General features: G+C 34.5%; 2 protein-coding genes and 1 long non-coding RNA gene across 3 annotated transcripts; 1 reads left to right on the forward strand and 2 right to left on the reverse strand.

The window, feature by feature from the left end:
* Window positions 1-669: 669 nt before the first annotated feature.
* Window positions 670-2,534, forward strand: LOC148192320 (uncharacterized). Its single transcript, XM_088099858.1, has 5 exons — window positions 670-1,169; window positions 1,242-1,368; window positions 1,447-1,725; window positions 1,817-1,921; window positions 2,001-2,534. Exons 1-5 carry the CDS (start codon window positions 670-672, stop codon window positions 2,532-2,534), a joined length of 1,545 nt encoding a protein of 514 aa, XP_087955984.1.
* Window positions 2,535-3,300: 766 nt separating this feature from the next.
* On the reverse strand, window positions 3,301-3,919 carry LOC148192321 (uncharacterized). The gene is made up of 2 exons (XR_015781959.1): window positions 3,614-3,919; window positions 3,301-3,467 (listed from the first exon to the last, which is right to left on the reverse strand). It is a non-coding gene; the product is annotated as an uncharacterized LOC148192321 (long non-coding RNA).
* A 9,669-nt stretch (window positions 3,920-13,588) lies between these two features.
* On the reverse strand, window positions 13,589-14,221 carry LOC148192322 (uncharacterized). Its single transcript, XM_088098588.1, has one exon. The coding sequence runs from the start codon at window positions 14,219-14,221 to the stop codon at window positions 13,589-13,591; it is 633 nt and encodes a 210-aa protein (XP_087954714.1).
* Window positions 14,222-21,774: the final 7,553 nt, after the last annotated feature.

Raw genomic sequence — 21,774 nt, forward strand, 5'->3', positions numbered from 1 at the left:
CTCTTCTATTGTGAATGGTTTGATCCTTCTAGAGCTGGTACTAGAGTCGATCCACGCTTTAATATTGTCGAACTGAACCAGAGATTAAGATATGGGCCTTTTGATCCTTTCATTCTACCATCTAATGTGAGACAGGTTTATTATGTGCCATATCCACCATTTCGCAATATTGACAAGCGTGGTTGGGCCGTAGCAATACAAACGAAGCCTAGAGGTCGCATAGACTCAAATGAAGTTGAGGAAGATGTAGCCTACCAACTTGACCAAATGTCACAACCACAAGAAGCATTGGTCGACCCTGATGGTGATGGAGATGAATTAGAAGCAACAGTACAAGGTGATGAAGAACAAGAGGAAGAAGAAGAAGAAGAAGAAGAAGAAGAAGAAGAAGAAAATGAAGAAGAAGAAGATGAAGAAGATGATGATGACGATGAAGAAGAAGAACAAGAAGAAGAAGACGATGATGAAGATGAAGATGAAGATGATGATCATGATGACGATGATTGAATGTTGAACATCTATTGTAGCAAATTGGACTATCATTTCATTACCATTATCTAAAATACCATCTTTAATATGCAATTACTTGTACATTGACTTTGAAAACAATTCATCCTTCTTTATTTATTTATATTTATTCGCTTTGTTTGTAACCATTTCAATGCAGTAATGACAGGACAAGGTTCAGAGCGTCCTGATAAAGGAAAAGGGGTAGCAAGGCCTACAAAGAGGCAACGGCAGACACCAAAGTATGTACTTAGGGTGCCTGCTAGACTACCTACCCCTGCTCCCGGTAGTTCATCATCTGTGGGGCCTCCTCCTACCCCTAGTATACAGACTCCTACACCAGCAGTAGACCCCACTCCTCCTCCTCGTGCAGTACACCCTTCTACTACCACTGCAGTAGACCCTTCTCCTCCTCCTGCAGCACACCCTTCTACAACCCCTGCCACAGACCCTCTTCCTCCTCCTATTATTGCCACCCCCACTCCTCCCCCTATTGTTATTACCCCCACTCCTCTCTCTGACCCTACTTCTATACCTTCCTCATCTTCTGTACCTCCTTCTGAGACCGTCACACCACTTGGTGATCCAGATTCAAGTGGTGATGCTGAAGATCTTGACCCGCCCCTCCATGATCGACCATGGATTGAGCCCTATGGTAAAGGGTAAGTTTATAATCTGTTGATATCATTTGATGTTTAAACCATATTGTAATTGAAATGAGTTTTGTTATGCAGGTTTATTCCATCTAGGGTTGCTTCCCAGGCCATCACACGTTCAATAAAGCAACAGTCTTTAACTCCATGGCCTACTTGGGGAGCAATACCTAAGGACGACAGGAAGCCATTCTGGCAGCGCTTTCAGGTGAGCAATCTATTACACTAATGTTGGGAATATTTTAGTATGTTCTGTAATCAATGTTTGTTCTCTTTAATGTTACAGATGAAGGTGCAGTGGAAACCTGAACATGAAACTCAGATACACAGAAATTTCCACATGAAAGCATCTCATCGGCTGTCAGAGATGTTTAGGGATGCCCGGAATGCAGCACAGCGCCCTAACTGGCTGGGTGAGCACATTTGGAACTCTTTACTGGCCCATTGGAATACAGTAGAGTTCCGCAATAAGTGTGCCAAAGCCCAGCGGAACAGAGCGTCTGAAAGGGGTGGCACCCTGCATACTGGTGGGTCGATCACCATTCATGAGCATGCCATTCGTATGGTATAATCTCATTACATAACTTTTTCTTTCATACACAAGTTATGTATATTGTATTTCATATGTACGCTTGTAATTCTTAATTATGTTACAGGCACAGGCTCTAGGACGGGCGGTCCATGTTGATGAGGTCTTTGCACAGACTCATGTTCGGAAGGGAACTAATGAATTTGTTGATGAAAGATCTCGGAAGACTCATGTAAGCAAATAACACTATTACTAATTTTTTATTTCTGTTATACTGTCGTTCTCTGACATTGCTTTTAATGTTTCAACAGGAAGACTTTTCTACGAGACTTTCACAGGTTAGATCTGAACATGAGTCAGCTCCTACACCGGATGATGCCAGTAATGCAGATGATGACATCCGTAGGACGCAGTGCTGGATCGACACCGTTGGTGGGAAGAAAAAGGGACGAGTGTATGGTGCGGGACAGCTTGCTGCAAACTATACAGCATCCAGAGGAGGTACTCTGAAGCACCAGCCTTCTTCTTCCACCAGTACTCCTGACGAGGTTCTTCAACTCAGGCAGGAACTCCATCAACGTGACCAGGAGCTCACTGATCTCAGAGCAGAGTTTACAAATTTTAAGGCCCTGGTCATGACTGTCTTGCCTCAAACCTCACAGGACGTACAAAATATCCCTCCCACCCAATCACGACCGTCCTCATCACCTGCTGCCACTCAGCAGCCCACTTCAGTCCAACCCTCATCAGTCCAACCCTCATCAGTCCAACCCACACCAGTCCAACCATCAATAGAGGAGCAGGATGATGAAAATCATTTTGATGATAGTTATGTACATTATTAGGTTTCATTTTCTTATTACTTGTTAGACAAACATTTCGATATTAGAACATTTTGAGTTGATATCATTTGAATGTTAGATGTACTTACAGACTTTGGATGTTACAACATCCTTGTGTTACATTGTTTTATGTTTGAACTATAAATACATTATTTATACATTAATGGATGTCCTGTGGATTATTTGATGTGCCTTGGATATTGATCATTGATTGGATCTTTGAGATGCACATTATGCATGTTTGTATGTGTTTGAAAATTGTTATGCAGGTCTGTTTGTAAATTAAATTTGTTATACAGGTCTGGGTTGCAGAGGGAAAACCATTTCTCTAAAACCTGCTCTGCATTTTACCGAAGGCTTTTGCCCTTCGGTAAATGCCCTCGTCTGGCCATTACCGAAGGCTTCCGCCCTTCGGTAAATACCCTCGAATGCTCATTACCGAGGGCTTCTGCCCTTCGGAAATTACCGAGGGCTTTCGCCCTTCGGTAATTACCGAAGGCTTTCGCCCTTCGGTAATTACCGAGGGCTTTCGCCCTTCGGTAATTACCGAAGGCTTCTGGCCCTCGGTAATTACCGAAGGGGAGAAGCCCTCGGTAATGGTTAGCGACAAGGGATTTACCGAAGGATTTTTGGCCGTCGATAGGCCTTCGGTAAACATCCATTAGCGACGGCTTTTGGCATTTTCCGAGGGCTTCTGGCCTTCGGTAATGCCCTACTTTTTTGTAGTGAAAGGAAGACATAAAATGGAGGAAAGTAGTTACAAAATAAGTATGAAAATAATTCAACATTGTTTATCGATCAAGATTATTTCTGAAAATTGTGTAGGAATACAATTTCTTATATCAATTTTTCACTCAAAAGTTCTTAGAAATTACAACTTTTTCGTACACTCTTCCATGCATGTATTCATCACGTTATTTGCAAGATCATGAGCGCCTGATAAGAAAGTAAAATCAATGGTTAAAATTATAAGCGATAAGAAAGCAAATTAACAAAGTTATGAAAAAAATAATTAATAAAATAAAATCTAAATAAAAATGTAAAACTATTGAAACAAGTAAATATTTTGAGAGAGCACATACCAGTGTTGTAGGCAATGACCTTCATTAAGTCACAGCTAGTAAGACATTTAAATATAGGATCAGGGGATAATGTATTGCAGTGTGATTCACAATCTTTAATACATTTTTCATATTCAGAAGAGGCTTTACGTTTACATTTGAATACACATTGAATACTGCATAAAGAAGCATCATTTTTGCTATTTAATTCAGCATGTGTAAAACTCAAAAGAATCATCACCATAACTAAAACTCCAATAGCTTTTATCTCAACTTTTTCCATATCTCTTTCGTAAGTTTTCTAAGGATTCAAAATATGAATAGAAGAAAAAGTCTTTGGTATTGTTTTAAGAAAGCTAACCATGAATTTATAGAGAAATAATTATTATACGTTTTCACATTAAAAAATAATTAGTCAATAAAATTTATTTAAATAAAAATATTAATAACTTATTTATTATATAAAGATATAGTTACTTTATATGTAAGAACGTATGAGAAGAATATTAATAACTTATTTATTATCATATTTAAAGATATGTAAAAATATCTTTAAAATATTAATAACTTATTTATTATCATAATAACGTATGTAAAAATATTAATAACTTATTTATTATATAAAGATATAGTTACTTTATATGTAAGAACGTATGAGAAGAATATTAATAACTTATTTATTATCATATTTAAAGATATGTAAAAATATCTTTAAAATATTAATAACTTATTTATTATCATAATAACGTATGTAAAAATATTAATAACTTATTTATTTATTATATTATCATTTCCATTTCATCTCCCTCACTACAACATTTTCTCTGTCATCCCTACGGTAGTCCCAACTGAGAAACTCATAAACACTCGTTGTTAAACAATTTCTTACAAAAAATAATTTTATAATGAGTTTTCATTTTATAATTTTTCTCTTATCTAGTTTTATCTAATTTTCACAAACATAATTGTTAAACAATTTCTTACAAAAATTATTTACACTGAGTTTTCATTTTATAATTTTTGTCTTATCTAATTTTATCTAATTTTCACAAGCATAATGACATATGAAGAAATTCGTAATTGGCCTGGAGGGTTTTTTTAGAGATGATGATTCAACCTCCGTAGATGTTGAAATTAGAGAGGTTAGTGAAGATGATGAAATTGAAGAGATATTGAATGAACTTTTTCTTGAAGACGAATATGCCAATGACTCAACTCTTTACAAATATAAATTGTTTAACCACAAGTGTATATCGGGTTCGCTAACTTGAATTAGCAACAAATTGTGGTGTCGCTGGTTGCTGAGTGTAGGTAAGGGAAAGTATGTTGATGAGAGAGAAACAAATTGGATAAGTGAGGAAGGTCGATTTGGGTCAGGCGAGTGTTTATGATTTTTTCAGTTGGGACTACCGTAGGCATCACTACAGGAAAAACGTTAATTTCTGAAGGAATAATACCAACGGTCTTTGAGGCCTTCGGTAAAGTTGATTTACCGAAGGATGCACCGACGGTCATGTAAGTGGTTGATTACCGAAGGCTTTTTGAGTTTATCGAAGGCCCCATAGGCCGTCGGTATAAGCATCGACCTAGTGAAATGGAAATTTGGGATTTCCCTCTCCCATTCTCCAAATTTTACTTTCCACAGAAGCTTTCCCCAATTTTTCGTCTCTCACCCCAAAACACCCAAGCATCTTCCTCTAGCATGTAAAAATCAAAATTAACCACTTTTTTGCTGCAATTACTGTGTCGACGTTAGGATAGTGCCGGGGAGGAGGGTGGTGGTTGCGGGACTACATTATTCCGAGGGGGTTGTTCGAAGGTGGTGGTCGCGACGTGACGACGGTGTTGTGGCGACCAGAAGACGGTGTGCTCAGAACTTGAAGGAAATTGGTTGAGGGACTTTGTTGGAGGGGTCATTGTGGGCTTATGTGGTTGTCGTGATGTACAAAGGTTGCCATCGTCAAGGGCTTTCTCGGTTGAGGTAAGTTGTGCGTTTAAAAATTCATTATGAGTTACAATGTTCTTGAATCTGTTTGATGTTCTTGTGGCAGCAGTGTATGATGTTGTTTGATTGAGAAAGTTTATTGGTCTGTTGCCTTTGCTTCTAATGCGTGCAACTGTGTGCTCTAACTACACAAAACTTCAACTACGAAGTGAACCTTTAATATTGATTGAATGGTTTAAAGTGTACTTAGTAGAACTTGTAGGTTACAAATTTTAGGTCTAAGTCTAAGTCCAACCACCATAAAAACAATAGTTATACTAACCACTTATATCGAGCAATCCGTTTAATCGGTTTGATCTTAAATCAAGGGATTTGAGACGTTGAAGCCCACTTAGAGATGAGAGAAATTCATTGGAGAAACTGTTTCAAGTCAGCTTTAGGACTTGTAAAGTGGGTGGCCACGTAAATCCATCCTTCTTTGATAGAAACAAAATTGACAACATCTAATTATGAGTATACACACAAAATAAGGAGCATCCATATTTTCATTGATTCGAATCTACTTCGGTAAAATAAAGAATAAGCATAACTAACCTAAACGCCAAAAAATAGTCTCATTCAAGTGGTTCCCCTCCATCTCAAGAATCTCTAGAGACCTTATCTTTGATATATCTAGTAATATACATACTCATTACACTCATATATTTTCAACCAAAAAACATGATGATGATTTGAGATGTAGGAAGTGTAACATACTAAGAATTGATCTTGGAGTCAATTCATTGTATCCTAAATTTAAAGACTTTAGAGAAGAAAGTCCACTGAGAATGCAATATCACTGTCATTGAAGTTGTTGTAAGACAAGTGAAGGACCTCAAGATTCTTCAACATAGAGCATAAACCTGCAAGGTAAAGTATCTTACATTACATACATATATATATTATCCTGAAGCTTATCAGTATCCTTAGCTTTACAAATGAAATGGGAAAATTATTCCACCTTGGATATGATTATCTGAGTCAAATTCATTGTCAGACAAATAGAGTTCTTCTAGAGATGTGAATCCCTCTTAGAGATGGCAAAATGTCATTAGTCAAATAGTTCCAACTTATGTCAAGGACTTCTAATCTAACCAACTTTGATGATAGAGTTTCAAAATCTAAAGGAATACACATGTGTTAGTACTCAAAGGTAGTAGAAGAAGCCAACCAATTCTGAAGTAAAAATTAAAAAGATGCTTATCACACATAGAATCAACAATTGATAGTGGCAGTTCCCTTAAATGCCGAAAATTTCACTAATAATTGTTGCAGAATGGAGAAACAGCAGAGTAAAGGCTGGGTGGTTCAATTAAATGCATAAGAAGGTCCTAATCAACTAGACCTAGCTGCAGACTATCAACTAGGAGATATAAAGTGACCTAAAACCACTCAAAGACTAAAGCACAATGCAAAGCTCTACAAAAAACAGAAACAATGATAAAACTAGCAAAATGATCAACTCAACTACTCTAATTGAGATTTAATGATAATTTGTGATTGTTAGCACTTGAAACATGTATGCATGTATCAAATACACTTGTCTCAAGCATTAGAATCAATAAATTTTTGCCAAAAAGAGTGTGCTCATGATCAAACCATTAAAGTAAATGCCTTTTAGCACCTGTATAATGTTTCTTTTTCACATGTTTCAGTTCAAATCACAACCTAGCTTTTGTTACAACTCAAACCAATTACAAATGCAAAAATTCAAAAATCAAAGTTGGATTCAACTTTGCACTAGAAAAAATGAACTGTAAATTGAGGTTTTGAGTTGTGAAATTATAGAACAGTGGTTATAAGTCAAATTAGAATTTTAGAACAACTTTAAATCATCAAAACAAAGTCTTTTGAGCTATTTTTTGGCATAGAAATAGTAGATTCGAAAATTTGACCTTATAACAGCTAATAATGTAGGAAATTAAACAACTACACACCTCATTCTATGTTATAATGATTCAAACAGCTAGCGATCCATGCAAATGACTGTAGAAAGTGCAAATACACTAAACTAAGCTTGAAAACAACAAGTAAGCATGGTCAAACTCGAACTGGACATTGCAAGGACATTTAACACAGTGAAAACCATTACTTTTTGAGTTAAAATAGAAGTGTAGTAGTGATTTTGAGTTCCAGGCTGTTTCTAACTCATTTTAGAGTTTAAAGACAATTAAAATCATCAAATAAAGTTACTTGAACATTCATTTTTGTGTTTAAATCACTTGCATATGTTTTTTAGTATCAAACCACCAAACTAGGGACTTTTTCTAGTGCAGAATTTTTTTTCCAGCTAAGGTTTGATTCTTTTCTCTAGTTGCAGTGCATTTTTAGTCAGGAGGGTGGTCTGTTAACATCACGGTGTGTGGACGTTGTTGTGAGGAGGGTTCTTGTCTTCGTCAAGGGAGGCTCCTAGATGTGCAAAATAGTTTACTACTGCTAGGAATGTATTTTTGATTATGCTTATATGATGGAACCACTGTTAATAAATTGAAGTTGAAGAGGAACATTTTATATTTCATTGTGTGCGTTTTCTGCCTTAAATAAGCATGGATAGGAGTAATAATTTCGTAACTGTTACCCTCAGTCATTTTAAATCCATGAAGAACATAATAGCTCATCAAATCAGTAGCTTAATCCAATGAAAACTAAAACAAGGACCCGTTGAACGTTTTAGTATTGCAATATTTGAATCTGGTTTTGATTTTTAATAATTTGATATATGCAAAGGAATTTTTGTTTGGACTGTCTGCTGCATGAGCTTTGAGGTCATGAGTTACTCTTCCTTGTAGTATAATTGCACAAGAGTTGTAACCGAGAGAGTTATGTTCCTTCTTTGATAGCCAACCTATTACATTCAAATTATAACCTTCTTTACCAGTTTGGAACTAGAACAACGATAATGTAACCATAAAGGTTTACATTTGGCCAAAATACTTAACATACTGATGTGCAAACATATTTAAGGTTGTATGTGTAACACCCCAAAAATTAACATTTTTTTTTAACATCTCACACACAAATTATTTCATTAAAAATAAAAACCTCGTACAATATTACAATCATCCATTTAGGAGTAGTATAGTTCGTACTGGAAATACATTATTTTTTTTTACATCATTACAACACTCCTAAATTTATTTATTTATTTCTTTAAACTACTCTTCATTTTTCTACTGCTTCCTCCTTCACTTGAATTGGTTCGGACGTCGTTCCGGCATCTGCTCCCGTATAACATAAACGTTATACGATCATCGCAAAAAATAAGATTTTCCGGCACAAACAAACAAGTAAGGGTGAGCTACCATGCAACATTCAAAGAAAAGCATTACACTATTACTATACGTAACACATTCACCATAAATTCATGCAAGATGCAATTATCATACTAGACTCTATTATCCGGATATAATGTTGATGGAAGTCTCGGGTGGTCATGCACTTGTGGTGACATCAACAACATAGTTATGGCCAAATATAATATATCACATCACCCACAAGGTTAGTCCATTAACGTCTATGAACATACACTAGGACCTCCTACTACTCTCACCATATAACACATCCTTCTCTAATTGAGACTGGACAATTATTAGAGTTTTAGGATAACCACCAACAACAGGACCCTCAACATCAACATATACACTAATACCATACCAATATAGAATCTCTCCATGAGACTCAAATCATGCTCATATTCCTCAACTCATATCATACTATTACAAAATCTCCTCATAAAACTCATATCATGTTCAGATTCATAATTTCATATCAACATCATAAAATACATTCAACACAGAAATCATACAAGATAAATATATTACAAACAAATTAACAATAATAAAATGTTACTATAAATGGTCATCGGAGAAGAATCAAATATTTGACAATCATTAAAATAAACTTTAATAAAAAATTTTGGGGAAACAAGAAGTTGACTCTGGCAGAGCGAGTTAGACAACTTCTCATCCTTTCAGGCAGATGCAATAAAAATTAAATAGAACAATAAAAGTTCTGGGGAAACAAGAAGTTGAATCTGGCAGAGCCGGTTAGACAACTTCTAATCCATCCAAAAATACAAAAATAAACAATTAATAGTATATATATGGCATAACATAATCAACATCACATTTTACAACTATCACACTTGGATCTAAACACAGAAGCATGTTCTCATCCAAAATTCAAAATCATACAAAAACAAAATACTTCACATTCAAGATTTAAGATCAACCAAAAGCAACATATACAAGACTCAAAATAATACCAAACAAAATGTAACTCCCCTTACCTCTATTCCAGACTTCTCTTGCTCCGAATTTGTTTCCCCGAAAACTCTTCAGAACCTCTACTCTAAAATTTCTTCCTACTCCAGAAACTTCCTAATTTCTCCCTTTCTCATAATTCTCTCTACCTCTTCGTGCAAAAATTTCATTTCCCAAGCTTGCTATTTATAGGCCAAAATTTTGGCACTATTTGTTTTTTTTTTTTTTTTAGGTTTAATAGGTTCGGAGGTCCCTATATTTGGGGGTTCGTTTCAATTGGGTCCTCCAATTTTGAAAGTGATCATTTAGGTCCCTAATTTGGTAAATGTGATTCAATAATAGGATCTCCGTTAAATTGGTCACTTTCAAAATCATGTTTTTCGAGGATAATTGATATCTGCAAACCTTACCAAATCATGTTTTTCGAGGATAACAATTATCCTCAGCTTGCCACTTCATAACAAAGTTAACAGAGTTAACTCAATTTAACGCAGATCCTATTATTGAATCACATTTACCAAATTAGGGACCTAATTGATCACTTTCAAAATTGGAGGACCCAATTGAAACGAACCCCCAAATATAGGGACCTTCGAACCTATTAAACCTTTTTTTTACTATTCCTTATTTTATTAAAAATATTATTTTAATCCAAATTCTATCTGATCCTCTTTGCACCAACGTGGCTTCCTTATCCCTTTGGCACTATTCATTTTTTTTGTACTATTCACTTTTTACTATTCACTATTCACTATTCACTATTCACTTTTTATTATTCAATTTTCTTAAAAAAATTCTAAATAAGTTATCAAAATTTTGAAACTCTCCTTCTAGAATTACTATAATTTTATATCCAAAATTTACATTTTTCTATCCATTAAAATTATTACTACAAAAATAATTGATATGATTTATTACAATAGATAACATTTTTATTTATTTATTATTTTTATTATTATTTTTTTGGACTTTACATTCTCCCCAACAACAAAAATTTTCGACCTCGAAAATTCGACTCTAATTCCCATGTAGAGTCACCTGTTTTCCTATCCCAAACTACCCTGACTAAGTTGATAGTCTTCCCTCTAAGCTCCTTTGTTTCAGTGTCTTCTATACTAACAGGTTGCACTTTTACGGATAGATCCTCTCTGATTTGAATATCTTCTACTTCTAAAATGTGAGAAGGATCATGAACATATTTTCTTAGTTGAGAAACGTGAAAAACTGGATGGAGTTTGGCTAACTGAGGAGGTAACGTCATCTCGTAAGCGACAAGCCCAATTCTTCTCAAAATTTGATATGGACCAATGAACTTAGGAGAAAGTTTCTTCGAACGAAGAGCCCTTCCTACTCCTGTAGTTGAAGTCACCCGCAAAAAGACATGATCTCCGACTGCAAACTCCAATGGTCTCCTCCTTTGATCAGCATATGACTTTTGTCTGCTCTGCGAAGCCTTCATTCTTTCTCGTATCAACTTTACTTTGTCTGTTGTAGTAATTCAGGTCCTATCAGAGCCTTTTCACCGTCCTGGTACCAGCATAAAGGAGTTCGACATCGTCTTCCATACAGAGCCTCGTAAGGTGCCATTCCAATACTAGCATGAAAGCTATTGTTGTAGGTGAATTCCACTAGAGGAAGTACTTCATCCCAACTACCCAGATGATCCAATACACACGTTCTGAGTAGGTCTTCTAACGATTGGATGGTTCTTTCAGATTGTCCATCGGTTTGGGGATGATACGCAGAACTCATTCGTAACTTGCTGCCCATAGCTTCCTGTAGAGTTTGCCAGAATCTAGAAGTGAATCTTGGGTCTCGATCTGACACAATGCTTGAAGGGACGCCATGCAATCTTACTATCTCTTTTATGTACAGTTGTGCCAACTTAGCCATTGACATTTTCAGATTTATTGCTAAAAAGTGAGCAGTTTTTGTCAATCGGTCAATGATAACCCAGATAGAATCATTACCTCTTACTGTCCGTGGTAAATGCGTGACGAAATCCATAGCAATGCTATCCCATTTCCATTCTGGTATGTCTAATTGTTGTAGCAATCCTCCAGGTCTCTGATGTTCCACTTTTGCCTTCAAACAAATTAAACAAGCCGCTACAAATTGTGCTACTTCCTTCTTCATTCCTGGCCACCAAAAGGACTCCTTGAGATCTTGATACATTTTAGTCGTACCGGGATGTATGCTAAAACGACTTTTGTGTCCTTCTTCAAAGATTAGTCTTTTTATATCAGCATTGTCTGGTACACATATTCGACTTCTAAATCTTAATACATCATCAGATCCTAGCCTAAATTCTTTAGCCTTATCTGTACCGATCATTTTTGTTATCTTTTTCAAGCCAAGATCCGACAGTTGCTTCTCTTTAATTAAAATAAGAAAATCACTAGATATAGTCAGACTACTACATCTAATGAAATCTTCTCCAAACTCCATCTGTAACTTCAGGTCTCTGAACTTCTCCACCAACTCCTGTTCTTTGATCATCATATGAGAAACATGAATTGCCTTTCTACTCAAAGCATCGGCTACCACGTTTGCTTTTCCTGGATGATATAGGAGGTTGAAATCATAATCCTTCAAGAATTCCATCCACCGTCTTTGCCTCATATTCAACTCCTTTTGGTCGAATAAGTACTTCAAGCTTTTGTGATCGCTGAATACTTGAAATTGAGCTCCATAGAGATAGTGCCGCCAAATCTTTAAGGAAAATACCACCGCTGCCAATTCCAAATCATGAGTAGGATAGTTCTTCTCATGAGTCTTTAATTGTCTTGAAGCTTATGCCACCACTCTTCTTTCTTGCATGAGCACACAACCTAATCCCTGATGAGAAGCATCACAATAAACTTCAAACTTTTTACTTGGTTCAGGGATTACCAAAATCGGTGCACTAGTCAGCTTCTGCTTCAGCTCCAAAAAACTCTTCTCACACTTATCTGTCCAGACAAAAGGTTGATCTTTACGAGTTAGTTGGGTTAAAGGCGCTACTATTCTAGAGAAACTCTCTATAAACCTTCTATAGTAGCCGGCTAATCCCACAAAACTCCTTATTTCTGTTATAGTCTTCGGTCTTTCCCACTGCAACATTGCTTCAACTTTTGTTGGATCCACCGCTATGCCTTGAGATGATATAACATGTCCTAAGAATTTCACTTCTTGCATCCAAAACTCACATTTTGACATCTTTGCATACAATTTCTTCTCCCTCAAGATCCCAAGGATGGTCCTTAAGTGTTCAACATGTTCTGCTTGAGTCTTAGAATAGATAAGTATGTCATCTATAAAGACTATGACAAACTTGTCTAGGAATGGTCGAAAGATTCTGTTCATGAAATCCATGAATAGAGCATTAGTTACACCGAACGGCATAACTACATACTCGTAGTGTCCGTATCTGGATCTAAAAGCGGTCTTCTGTACATCTTCTGGCTTCACCAAAATTTGATGATATCCAGACCTGAGATCTATCTTTGAAAACACCTGAGCTCCATGCAACTGGTCCAGCAGATCATCAATCCTAGGTAGAGGATATTTGTTCTTAATGGTTAGTTTGTTCAACTGTCTGTAGTCGATACATAATCTAGAGCTTCCATCCTTCTTCTTTACCAACAGTACAGGTGCTCCCCAAGGTGACACACTTGGTCGAATAAATTGCTTCTCCATTAGCTCTTCAATTTGCTTCTTCAATTCATTTAACTCCGCCGGAGCCATTCGATATGGAGCTACTGATACTGGTCAAGCTCCGGGTATTAAATCAATGGAGAATTCTATTTCTCGTTGAGGAGGCAATCCTGGTACTTCTTCTGGGAACACATCACTAAACTCATTAACTATAGGAATATCAAGATTTTGTTCATTTTTCTCGACTTCCACATGAGTCAAGATAACGAAACACGAAGATCCTTCTTTGACTTCCTTTAACACTTGTTGTACTGACAGCAACTCCGCTTCTTCAGGATTAGGAAAAATCAACTCCTTTTTGCTACAATCTATAAGGATACGATTGACAGATAACCAATCCATTCCTAAGATTACATCTAAACCTTGTAAGGGTAAAGATATAAGATGTACTTTGAACCTACGTCCTTCTATAACTATCGGACATTGAGGACACATCCTCGATGTTTTTATCAGTTTAGAGGCTAGTGTAGATACCATGAGATCATATTGTAACTCTCTCACGGGTAGGTTCAACTCTTGAATAAGAGTTTCAGACAAAAAGGAGTGTGTTACTCCAGAATCAAATAGCACATTCAACTCTCTATCGGCTATCATACAACATCCAATGATGAGATTACCTGATTTTGCAGCTTCTGCTCCAGTCAAAGCATAGACCCTTCGAGTTGCTTGGGGCCTATTGTCAGTCATTCTCTGTTGAATCGGTTGTTGAGGTTGAGTTGCCTCTCTTTTAGAGGGACAGTTTCTAGCAAAACGACCTTCTGCTCCGCAAAGGAAACATTTGTTGTGTGAAAGAAGTTGTGGACAAACGCTCTTTAGATGAGGTCCTCCGCAAACGTAACATCGAATTATTTTATGTTGGGGTTGCAGTTGATGAGGATTCCTTTGAGGTTACGGTCTTTCATAAGGTCGGATCCTTATGTTCTGTCCAACTCGTGACCCTGTTGGTCCTCCTACCCTTGGTAACTTCTGAACTTCAACCTCACTTATTAACCTTTCCACAGCTTTGGCATGTTCCACTAAAGCAGCAAACTCCTTAATAGCTAAAGGATTCACAGCTAGTTGAATGTTTGCTCTCAATCCATTTTTGAATTTCCTGCACCTTCATTCTTCATTTGACGGTTGGGTGTAGAAACGAACCAAGTGTTTGAACCTGTCTGCATATTCAGCTACGGATTTGTTGCCTTGCACCAGCTGCAAGAACTCCACCTCTTTCAAATGTCTCACACTGTCCGGAAAGTACTCAGCATAAAATTTACTCTTAAAAATTTCCCAAGTCATAATCTCACCACTTTCCTCTAATACTAGCTTCGTGTTGTTCCACCAGTGTACTGCTTCCCCAGATAGCTGATACTCAGAATATGCCAACCTAGTTTCGGGTGGACACCTTTTCGCTTCAAAAATCTTTTCCATGTTCCTTATCCAGAGATCAGCCTCATCCGAACTTGTTTTCCCATTAAAAATTGCTGGACGATGTTGCAGAAAATTTTCTAAGGTCCATTCCTGAACTCTCTGAGGTTGAGCTTCCACATGGGTGCCATTCTCGGCTAGTTGTCTTAAGGTTTCCACATGTTGTCTTTGGCTTGCTTCAGAATTTAGTCTGGCCGTTTCTAACTGTTGTAGGGCCGTGGTGTGTTGTTGCATTAAAGCAGCTCCCTGTTGTTGAAGAGCGGATGTGATAGATTCTAAAGCCCTTGCAAGGCTGGGTACCTCAGGGGTTTCACGGTTGGGTTGTCTACGAGCCATTTCTCTCTGTTCACACAGAGAATTATTGTTATTATGAGTTATAATATGAGTTTGTAGGATTAATCCACAACTCTAAGGTCGTCTTAAGGATGAACCGCTCTGATACCACTAAATGTAACACCCCAAAAATTAACATTTTTTTTAACATCTCATACACAAATTATTTCATTAAAAATAAAAACCTCGTACAATATTACAATCATCCATTTAAGAGTAGTATAGTTCGTACTGGAAATACATTATTTTTTTTTACATCATTACAACACTCCTAAATTTATTTATTTATTTCTTTAAACTACTCTTCATTTTTCTGCTGCTTCCTCCTTCACTTGAATTGGTTCGGATGTCGTTCCGGCATCTGCTCCCGTATAACATAAACGTTATACGATCATCGCAAAAAATAAGATTTTCCGGCACAAACAAACAAGTAAAGGTGAGCTACCATGCAACATTCAAAGAAAAACATTACACTATTATTATACGTAATACATTCACCATAAATTCATGCAAGATGCAATTATCATACTAGACTCTATTATCCGGATATAATGTTGATGGAAGTCTCGGACGGTCATGCACTTGTTGTGACATCAACAACATAGTTGTGGCCAAATATAATATATCACATCACCCACAAGGTTAGTCCATTAACGTCTATGACCATAGACTAGGACCTCCTACTACTCTCACCATATAACACATCCTTCTCTAATTGAGACTGGACAATTATTAGAGTTTTAGGATAACCACCAACAAGAGGACCCTCAACATCAACATATACACTAATACCATACCAATATAGAATCTCTCCATGAGACTCATATCATGCTCATATTCCTCAACTCATATCATACTATTACAACATATCCTCATAAGACTCATATCATGTTCAGATTCATAATTTCATATCAACATCATAAAATACATTCAACACAGAAATCATACAAGATAAATATATTACAAACAAATTAACAATAATAAAATGTTACTATAAATGGTCATCGGAGAAGAATCAAATATTTTACAATCATTAAAATAAACTTTAATAAAAAATTTTGGGGAAACAAGAAGTTGACTCTGGCAGAGCCAGTTAGACAACTTCTCATCCTTTCAGGAAGATGCAATAAAAATTAAATAGAACAATAAAAGTTCTGGGGAAACAAGAAGTTGAATCTGGCAGAGCCGGTTAGACAACTTCTCATCCTTCCAGGAATACAATGTAATTAAATAATAAGAATAATAACAGGTTTGGGGAAATAAGAAGTTGAATCTGGCAGAGCCGGTTAGACAACTTCTAATCCTTCCAAAAATAAAAACGAATAAGGAAAACAATATAAAGTATGGGGAAACAAGAAGTTGAATCTGGCAGAGCCGGTTAGACAACTTCTAATCCATCCAAAAATAAAAACGAATAAGGAAAACAATATAAAGTATGGGGAAACAAGAAGTTGAATCTGGCAGAGCCAGTTAGACAACTTCTAATCCATCCAAAAATAAAAAACGAATAAGGAAAACACTATAAAGTATGGGGAAACAAGAAGTTGAATCTGGCAGAGCCGGTTAGACAACTTCTAATCCATCCAAAAATAAAAACGAATAAGGAAAACAATAAACATATGGCATAACATAATCAACATCACATTTTACAACTATCACACTTGGATCTAAACACAGAAACATGTTCTCATCCAAAATTCAAAATCATACAGAAACAAAATACTTCACATTCAAGATTTAAGATCAACCAAAAGCAACATATACAAGACTCAAAATAATACCAAACAAAATGTAACTCCCCTTACCTCTATTCCAGGCTTCTCTTGCTCCGAATTTGTTTCCCCGAAAACTCTTCAGAACCTCTACTCTAAAATTTCTTCCTACTCCAAAAACTTCCTAATTTCTTCCTTTCTCATAATTCTCTCTACCTCTTGGTGCAAAAATTTCATTTCCCAAGCTTGCTATTTATAGGCCAAAATTTTGGCACTATTTGTTTTTTTTTTTTTACTATTCCTTATTTTATTAAAAATATTATTTTAATCCAAATTCTATCTGATCCTCTTTGCACCAACGTGGCTTCCTTATCCCTTTGGCACTATTCATTTTTTTTACTATTCACTTTTTACTATTCACTATTCACTATTCACTTTTTATTATTCAATTTTCTTAAAAAAATTCTAAATAAGTTATCAAAATTTTGAAACTCTCCTTCTAGAATTACTATAATTTTATATCCAAAATTTACATTTTTCTATCCATGAAAATTATTACTACAAAAATAATTGATATGATTTATTACAATAGATAACATTTTTCTTTATTTTTTATTTTTATTATTATTTTTTTTTTGGACTTTACAGTATGCCCTCTATGTGTAGAGTCCTTGTTGCTATCATATCTCCTCCCTCTTTATTAGGTTTCCAGAGTACTAAGTCTTCTGTTGGTATGATTTAGATTCTGAAATCTAATTAGAAATCTTTAAATAAACTGTGACAATATTTATATGAATAAGTTGATGTTAAAAAGTAAAAAATTCTAGACATAATGTATTAAAAATGAAATAATGAGGTGTGGTTAGAGTAAATAATGAGGAAATGCAGTATAGGTTAAAGAGCAAAAGAGCAAATGACTTAATGTCTCTGAATTGGAAGTTATATGATTAAGTAAATGATTCATGGATAAAATATTAGAGGAAAGACCATCTTATCCTTATTAATTTTTTTATTTCTCTTCCACAAATTATTAAAGTGTTTTATTTAATTAAAGGGCTTGATTAATTAGTTAACAATTCGAGCTACTAGGAGCTAAATTCGAGACCTTTCAAAAGCTAGTTGAACTAGTTTTATTATCATTTGAAATGGTGAACTACAAGTCTCATTTTGTTGGTGTAGAAATCTCTGCATATGACAATCAAGTAATATTAGCCACCACAGAATTTGAATATATATATATATATATATATATATATATATATATATATATATATGTATGTATGTATATATAATATGAAGTGGTAATTGTGTATGATGAAGAAGTAAGTAGCTTTGTTTATAATCTGACCGTGAGTGGACAATAGAATTATCTTATATAACAAAACCAAATGAACATGGCTCATGGACCAAATTAATTCACGGACAGAGTTAGTGGAAACACATGTTACTTTGACAAGTCAATTGTTTGCATAAGTAGATTCTGGTAAATATTGTCAGAAACCTTAAAGTTAAAGTTGTTTAGGTTTGGGATGGATATAGGGTGTTTGATGATTAATCTTTTGTTGTTGTTGTATTTTGCTAATTAAAATTGTCCATTATTGTACAAGGTTTTGGGGTTTCAATTAGGAGCACATAACGTTTGGAAGCTTCAAACGGAGTGGGTTAAAGTTAGTTGCAAAAGTGTCATTGTTTAAGGGCTACACTCAGGTGTCGAAGACTTCATCATTTGCAGGTAGGTAAATGATGTCTTATTCTGTTTACCTTGCTTTATTTTGCTCCTGATTGATCTGTCTAAAAGCCTATAGCCATGCAACAATTTGATAAATAAACATGTTGGCCCCTCCTTTTGGTAAATAAAATTTTGTTTGTCTTCTCTCTTGTGTTGTCTGTGATGCATATTCTTCTTATATATAATCTCCACACCTTGTTCCCCACCCTTCAACCGAAATTCCCTCTTGGAAAAAGACCATGACAACACCCTTAAAAATTTCTTTCAATACAGGGTAAGACTTAAAATGAGTAACTATAAGGATGAAGTAGAGTACAAGGACAAACCAACATGCATATATGTTGGTTATATACTATCTTGAATCCCCCAAGTTACCAAACTAGAAGAAGGAACCAAAGTTATAGTTGTTTTATAGTTTATATATTAACTAAAAAACTGAAAATTCCTTACTAAGGCTAAAGTAGACCATCTCTTAGGTTAAACTTTATTAACTTTGCTCCAACTGGTAGTGGTTAAGGGCACTCCAGTGATTAATTTGGCCTTCAACATGTTAAAAGATATGTCTCTTAAAGTCTCCAACAACCTGTACATGAATTTGGACTTTAATTGTGAAAGTGAACTCTAAAGTCAAAGTTCAACATATGATTTTGGACTTCAATGGTGAAGTCTCAAAATTGAAGTACTTAAAACATAAAAAGTGTTCTAAAAATAGGTAAAAATTTCGAAATTCACCTAATATAACCAAAGAAAGTATATTGTTGTTATCCTAACAAGTTTAAAGTACTTAAATGAAGCTAATAGAGATGACAAATTGGATCAAGTAGCAAAATCTCAAAATTTCACTACCTAAAACCTAAAAAGAGTACTACTATATTGAACATCCTGACAAGTTTAAACTAGTAGAATGAAGCTAGGGAATTTGAAAAAACCAAAGAATTACCTCAACTTCAAAGTTTGAGTATGTAGAACCTAAAAAAGTAAGGGTGAGAAAGAGGCAATTCACCTAAAGTAGACTAACAATAACTAATGTTAATATCCTAACAAGTCTAAAGTAGTGAAATGACACTAGGAAAATACTCAAAAGCAAACAATTACCTAAAAGTCAAATTTTGAGTAGTTAGAACCTAAGAAAGTGTACTAAAAAGGTGAGAAATTGGTTTAAATCATGTTTGTACTTGTTGTGCTTGTACTTCCAGTGTTCCTTAGTGTTTCTTCATCATTTTAATCAGTGAATTTCGTTTGCTTGAGTTGAATTCCAGCTTGCATATTCATTTTCCAGTTTTGTCTAAAGTCACGTGCCTTATGTGTAGTGTTATTTTTGTCATGAAGTGTTGGTTTCATAACAAATACAATTGTGCCTTAGATATGCCTCCAACTTACCGAAGGCTTTTTCCCTTCAATAACTACCCACGTTAGGTAATTACCGAAGGCTTTTACCGAAGGCTTCTGGCCCTCGGTAATTAACGACAAGAGATTTACCGAGGGCTCTTTGACCGTGTAATTACCTTTTATCGACGGTTTCGGGCTGTTACCGAGGGCTTCTGGCCTTCGGTAATGCCCTTCTTTTTTGTAGTGCATGACTAAGAAAATGTTAGAGTGAGAAAGATAAAAGAGAAAAGGTAGAGAGGAATGAGGGAGGTGAACCAAACTTTCGGGGTTTCTTTTTTCTTTTTCATTTTTGGGAATGAAAATTATTAAAATGTCCTTAACCTTAAAACTTAGAATTCATGATCTATTAGGGTATTTTTGTCTACTAAAACCCGATACATATTACTAAAATGTACCAACTGAAAATATACTTATGCAAGTTAGCAAACCCATATATATATCCTTCGGTAATCAATGAATTTGTAGTAGTGAAAGAATCATCACCATAACTAAAACTCCAATAGCTTTTATCTCAACTTTTTCCATATCTCTTTTGTAAGTTTTCTAAGGATTCAAAATATGAATAGAAGGAAAAGTCTTTGGTATTGTTTTCAGAAAGCTAACCATGAATTTATAGAGAAATAATTATTATACTCTTTTCCATTAAAAGTTAATTAGTCAATAAAATTTATTTAAAAATAAAAATATTAATAACTTATTTATTATATAAAGATATAATTACTTTAAATGTAAATTTTGACAATGTTTCATATTTAAAATCCAATATTTAAATATAGAAAGCTAAACACGTAAGGAAAAAATATATTATACTTTTTCATTCTTAAGTATATTTAGTCAAAATAATATATTTTGACTTTAAATGTAATTAATTTGACCTTAAATACATTTAAGATATAATTACTTTAAATGTAAATTTTGACTATGTTTCATATTTAAAATCCAATATTTAAATATAGAAAGCTAAATATTTTAAATCCAATATTTAAATATTTAAATCCAATATATGTGTGTTTTTGTGTATATATATGTATAAATTTATATTACTTAATAAAAAATTAATTAATGCAATATTAAAAAAGTTAAAATATTTAATTTATCACTAGGAGTGTTTTGTTCTAATTTATTTTAGAGTTATTTAATGTGTCTATTAGATAGTAATATAATTCCTATTCTTTATGCAAAGTGTTATTTTTATTTCTTTTATTAAAGTGATATGTGGCAACGTATAATTGTTGCATAGTGGATAATCAATTTATATTATAATGATGTCATTTTATAGGGTAATATTGTCATCCTGAATGTAAGAAAGTAATATCCAAATTATGAAAAAATTATTAAGATAATATTTTGTGAAATACAAATATGAAAACTTTTTGTAATTTAAAATTAGAAGTATTAATTTCTTCAAATGTTATTTGTAGCGGTAAAACCCAGATAGAAGAAAAATATTTTATATTTTTATTTTATAATTTTGAATATTAGATATTTAATTATGGTATGGAATTAGGTGATTAAAGTATTTAGGAGTAGTATAAAAAGTTATTAATTAGTTTTAGTTTTATTTTCAAATTTTCAGATGGGTTCAGAGAAGAGAGTAAGTTATTTTTTTATATTAATTATATGATCCTTAAGTATAGGAAAGAGAAAACTTCTATTTTAGGTAGTCTTGC

This window comes from Vigna umbellata, chromosome 9 (assembly GCF_029865625.1).
Source record: "Vigna umbellata cultivar VRB3 chromosome 9, Vumbellata_1.0, whole genome shotgun sequence".
Lineage (NCBI taxonomy): Eukaryota > Viridiplantae > Streptophyta > Magnoliopsida > Fabales > Fabaceae > Vigna > Vigna umbellata.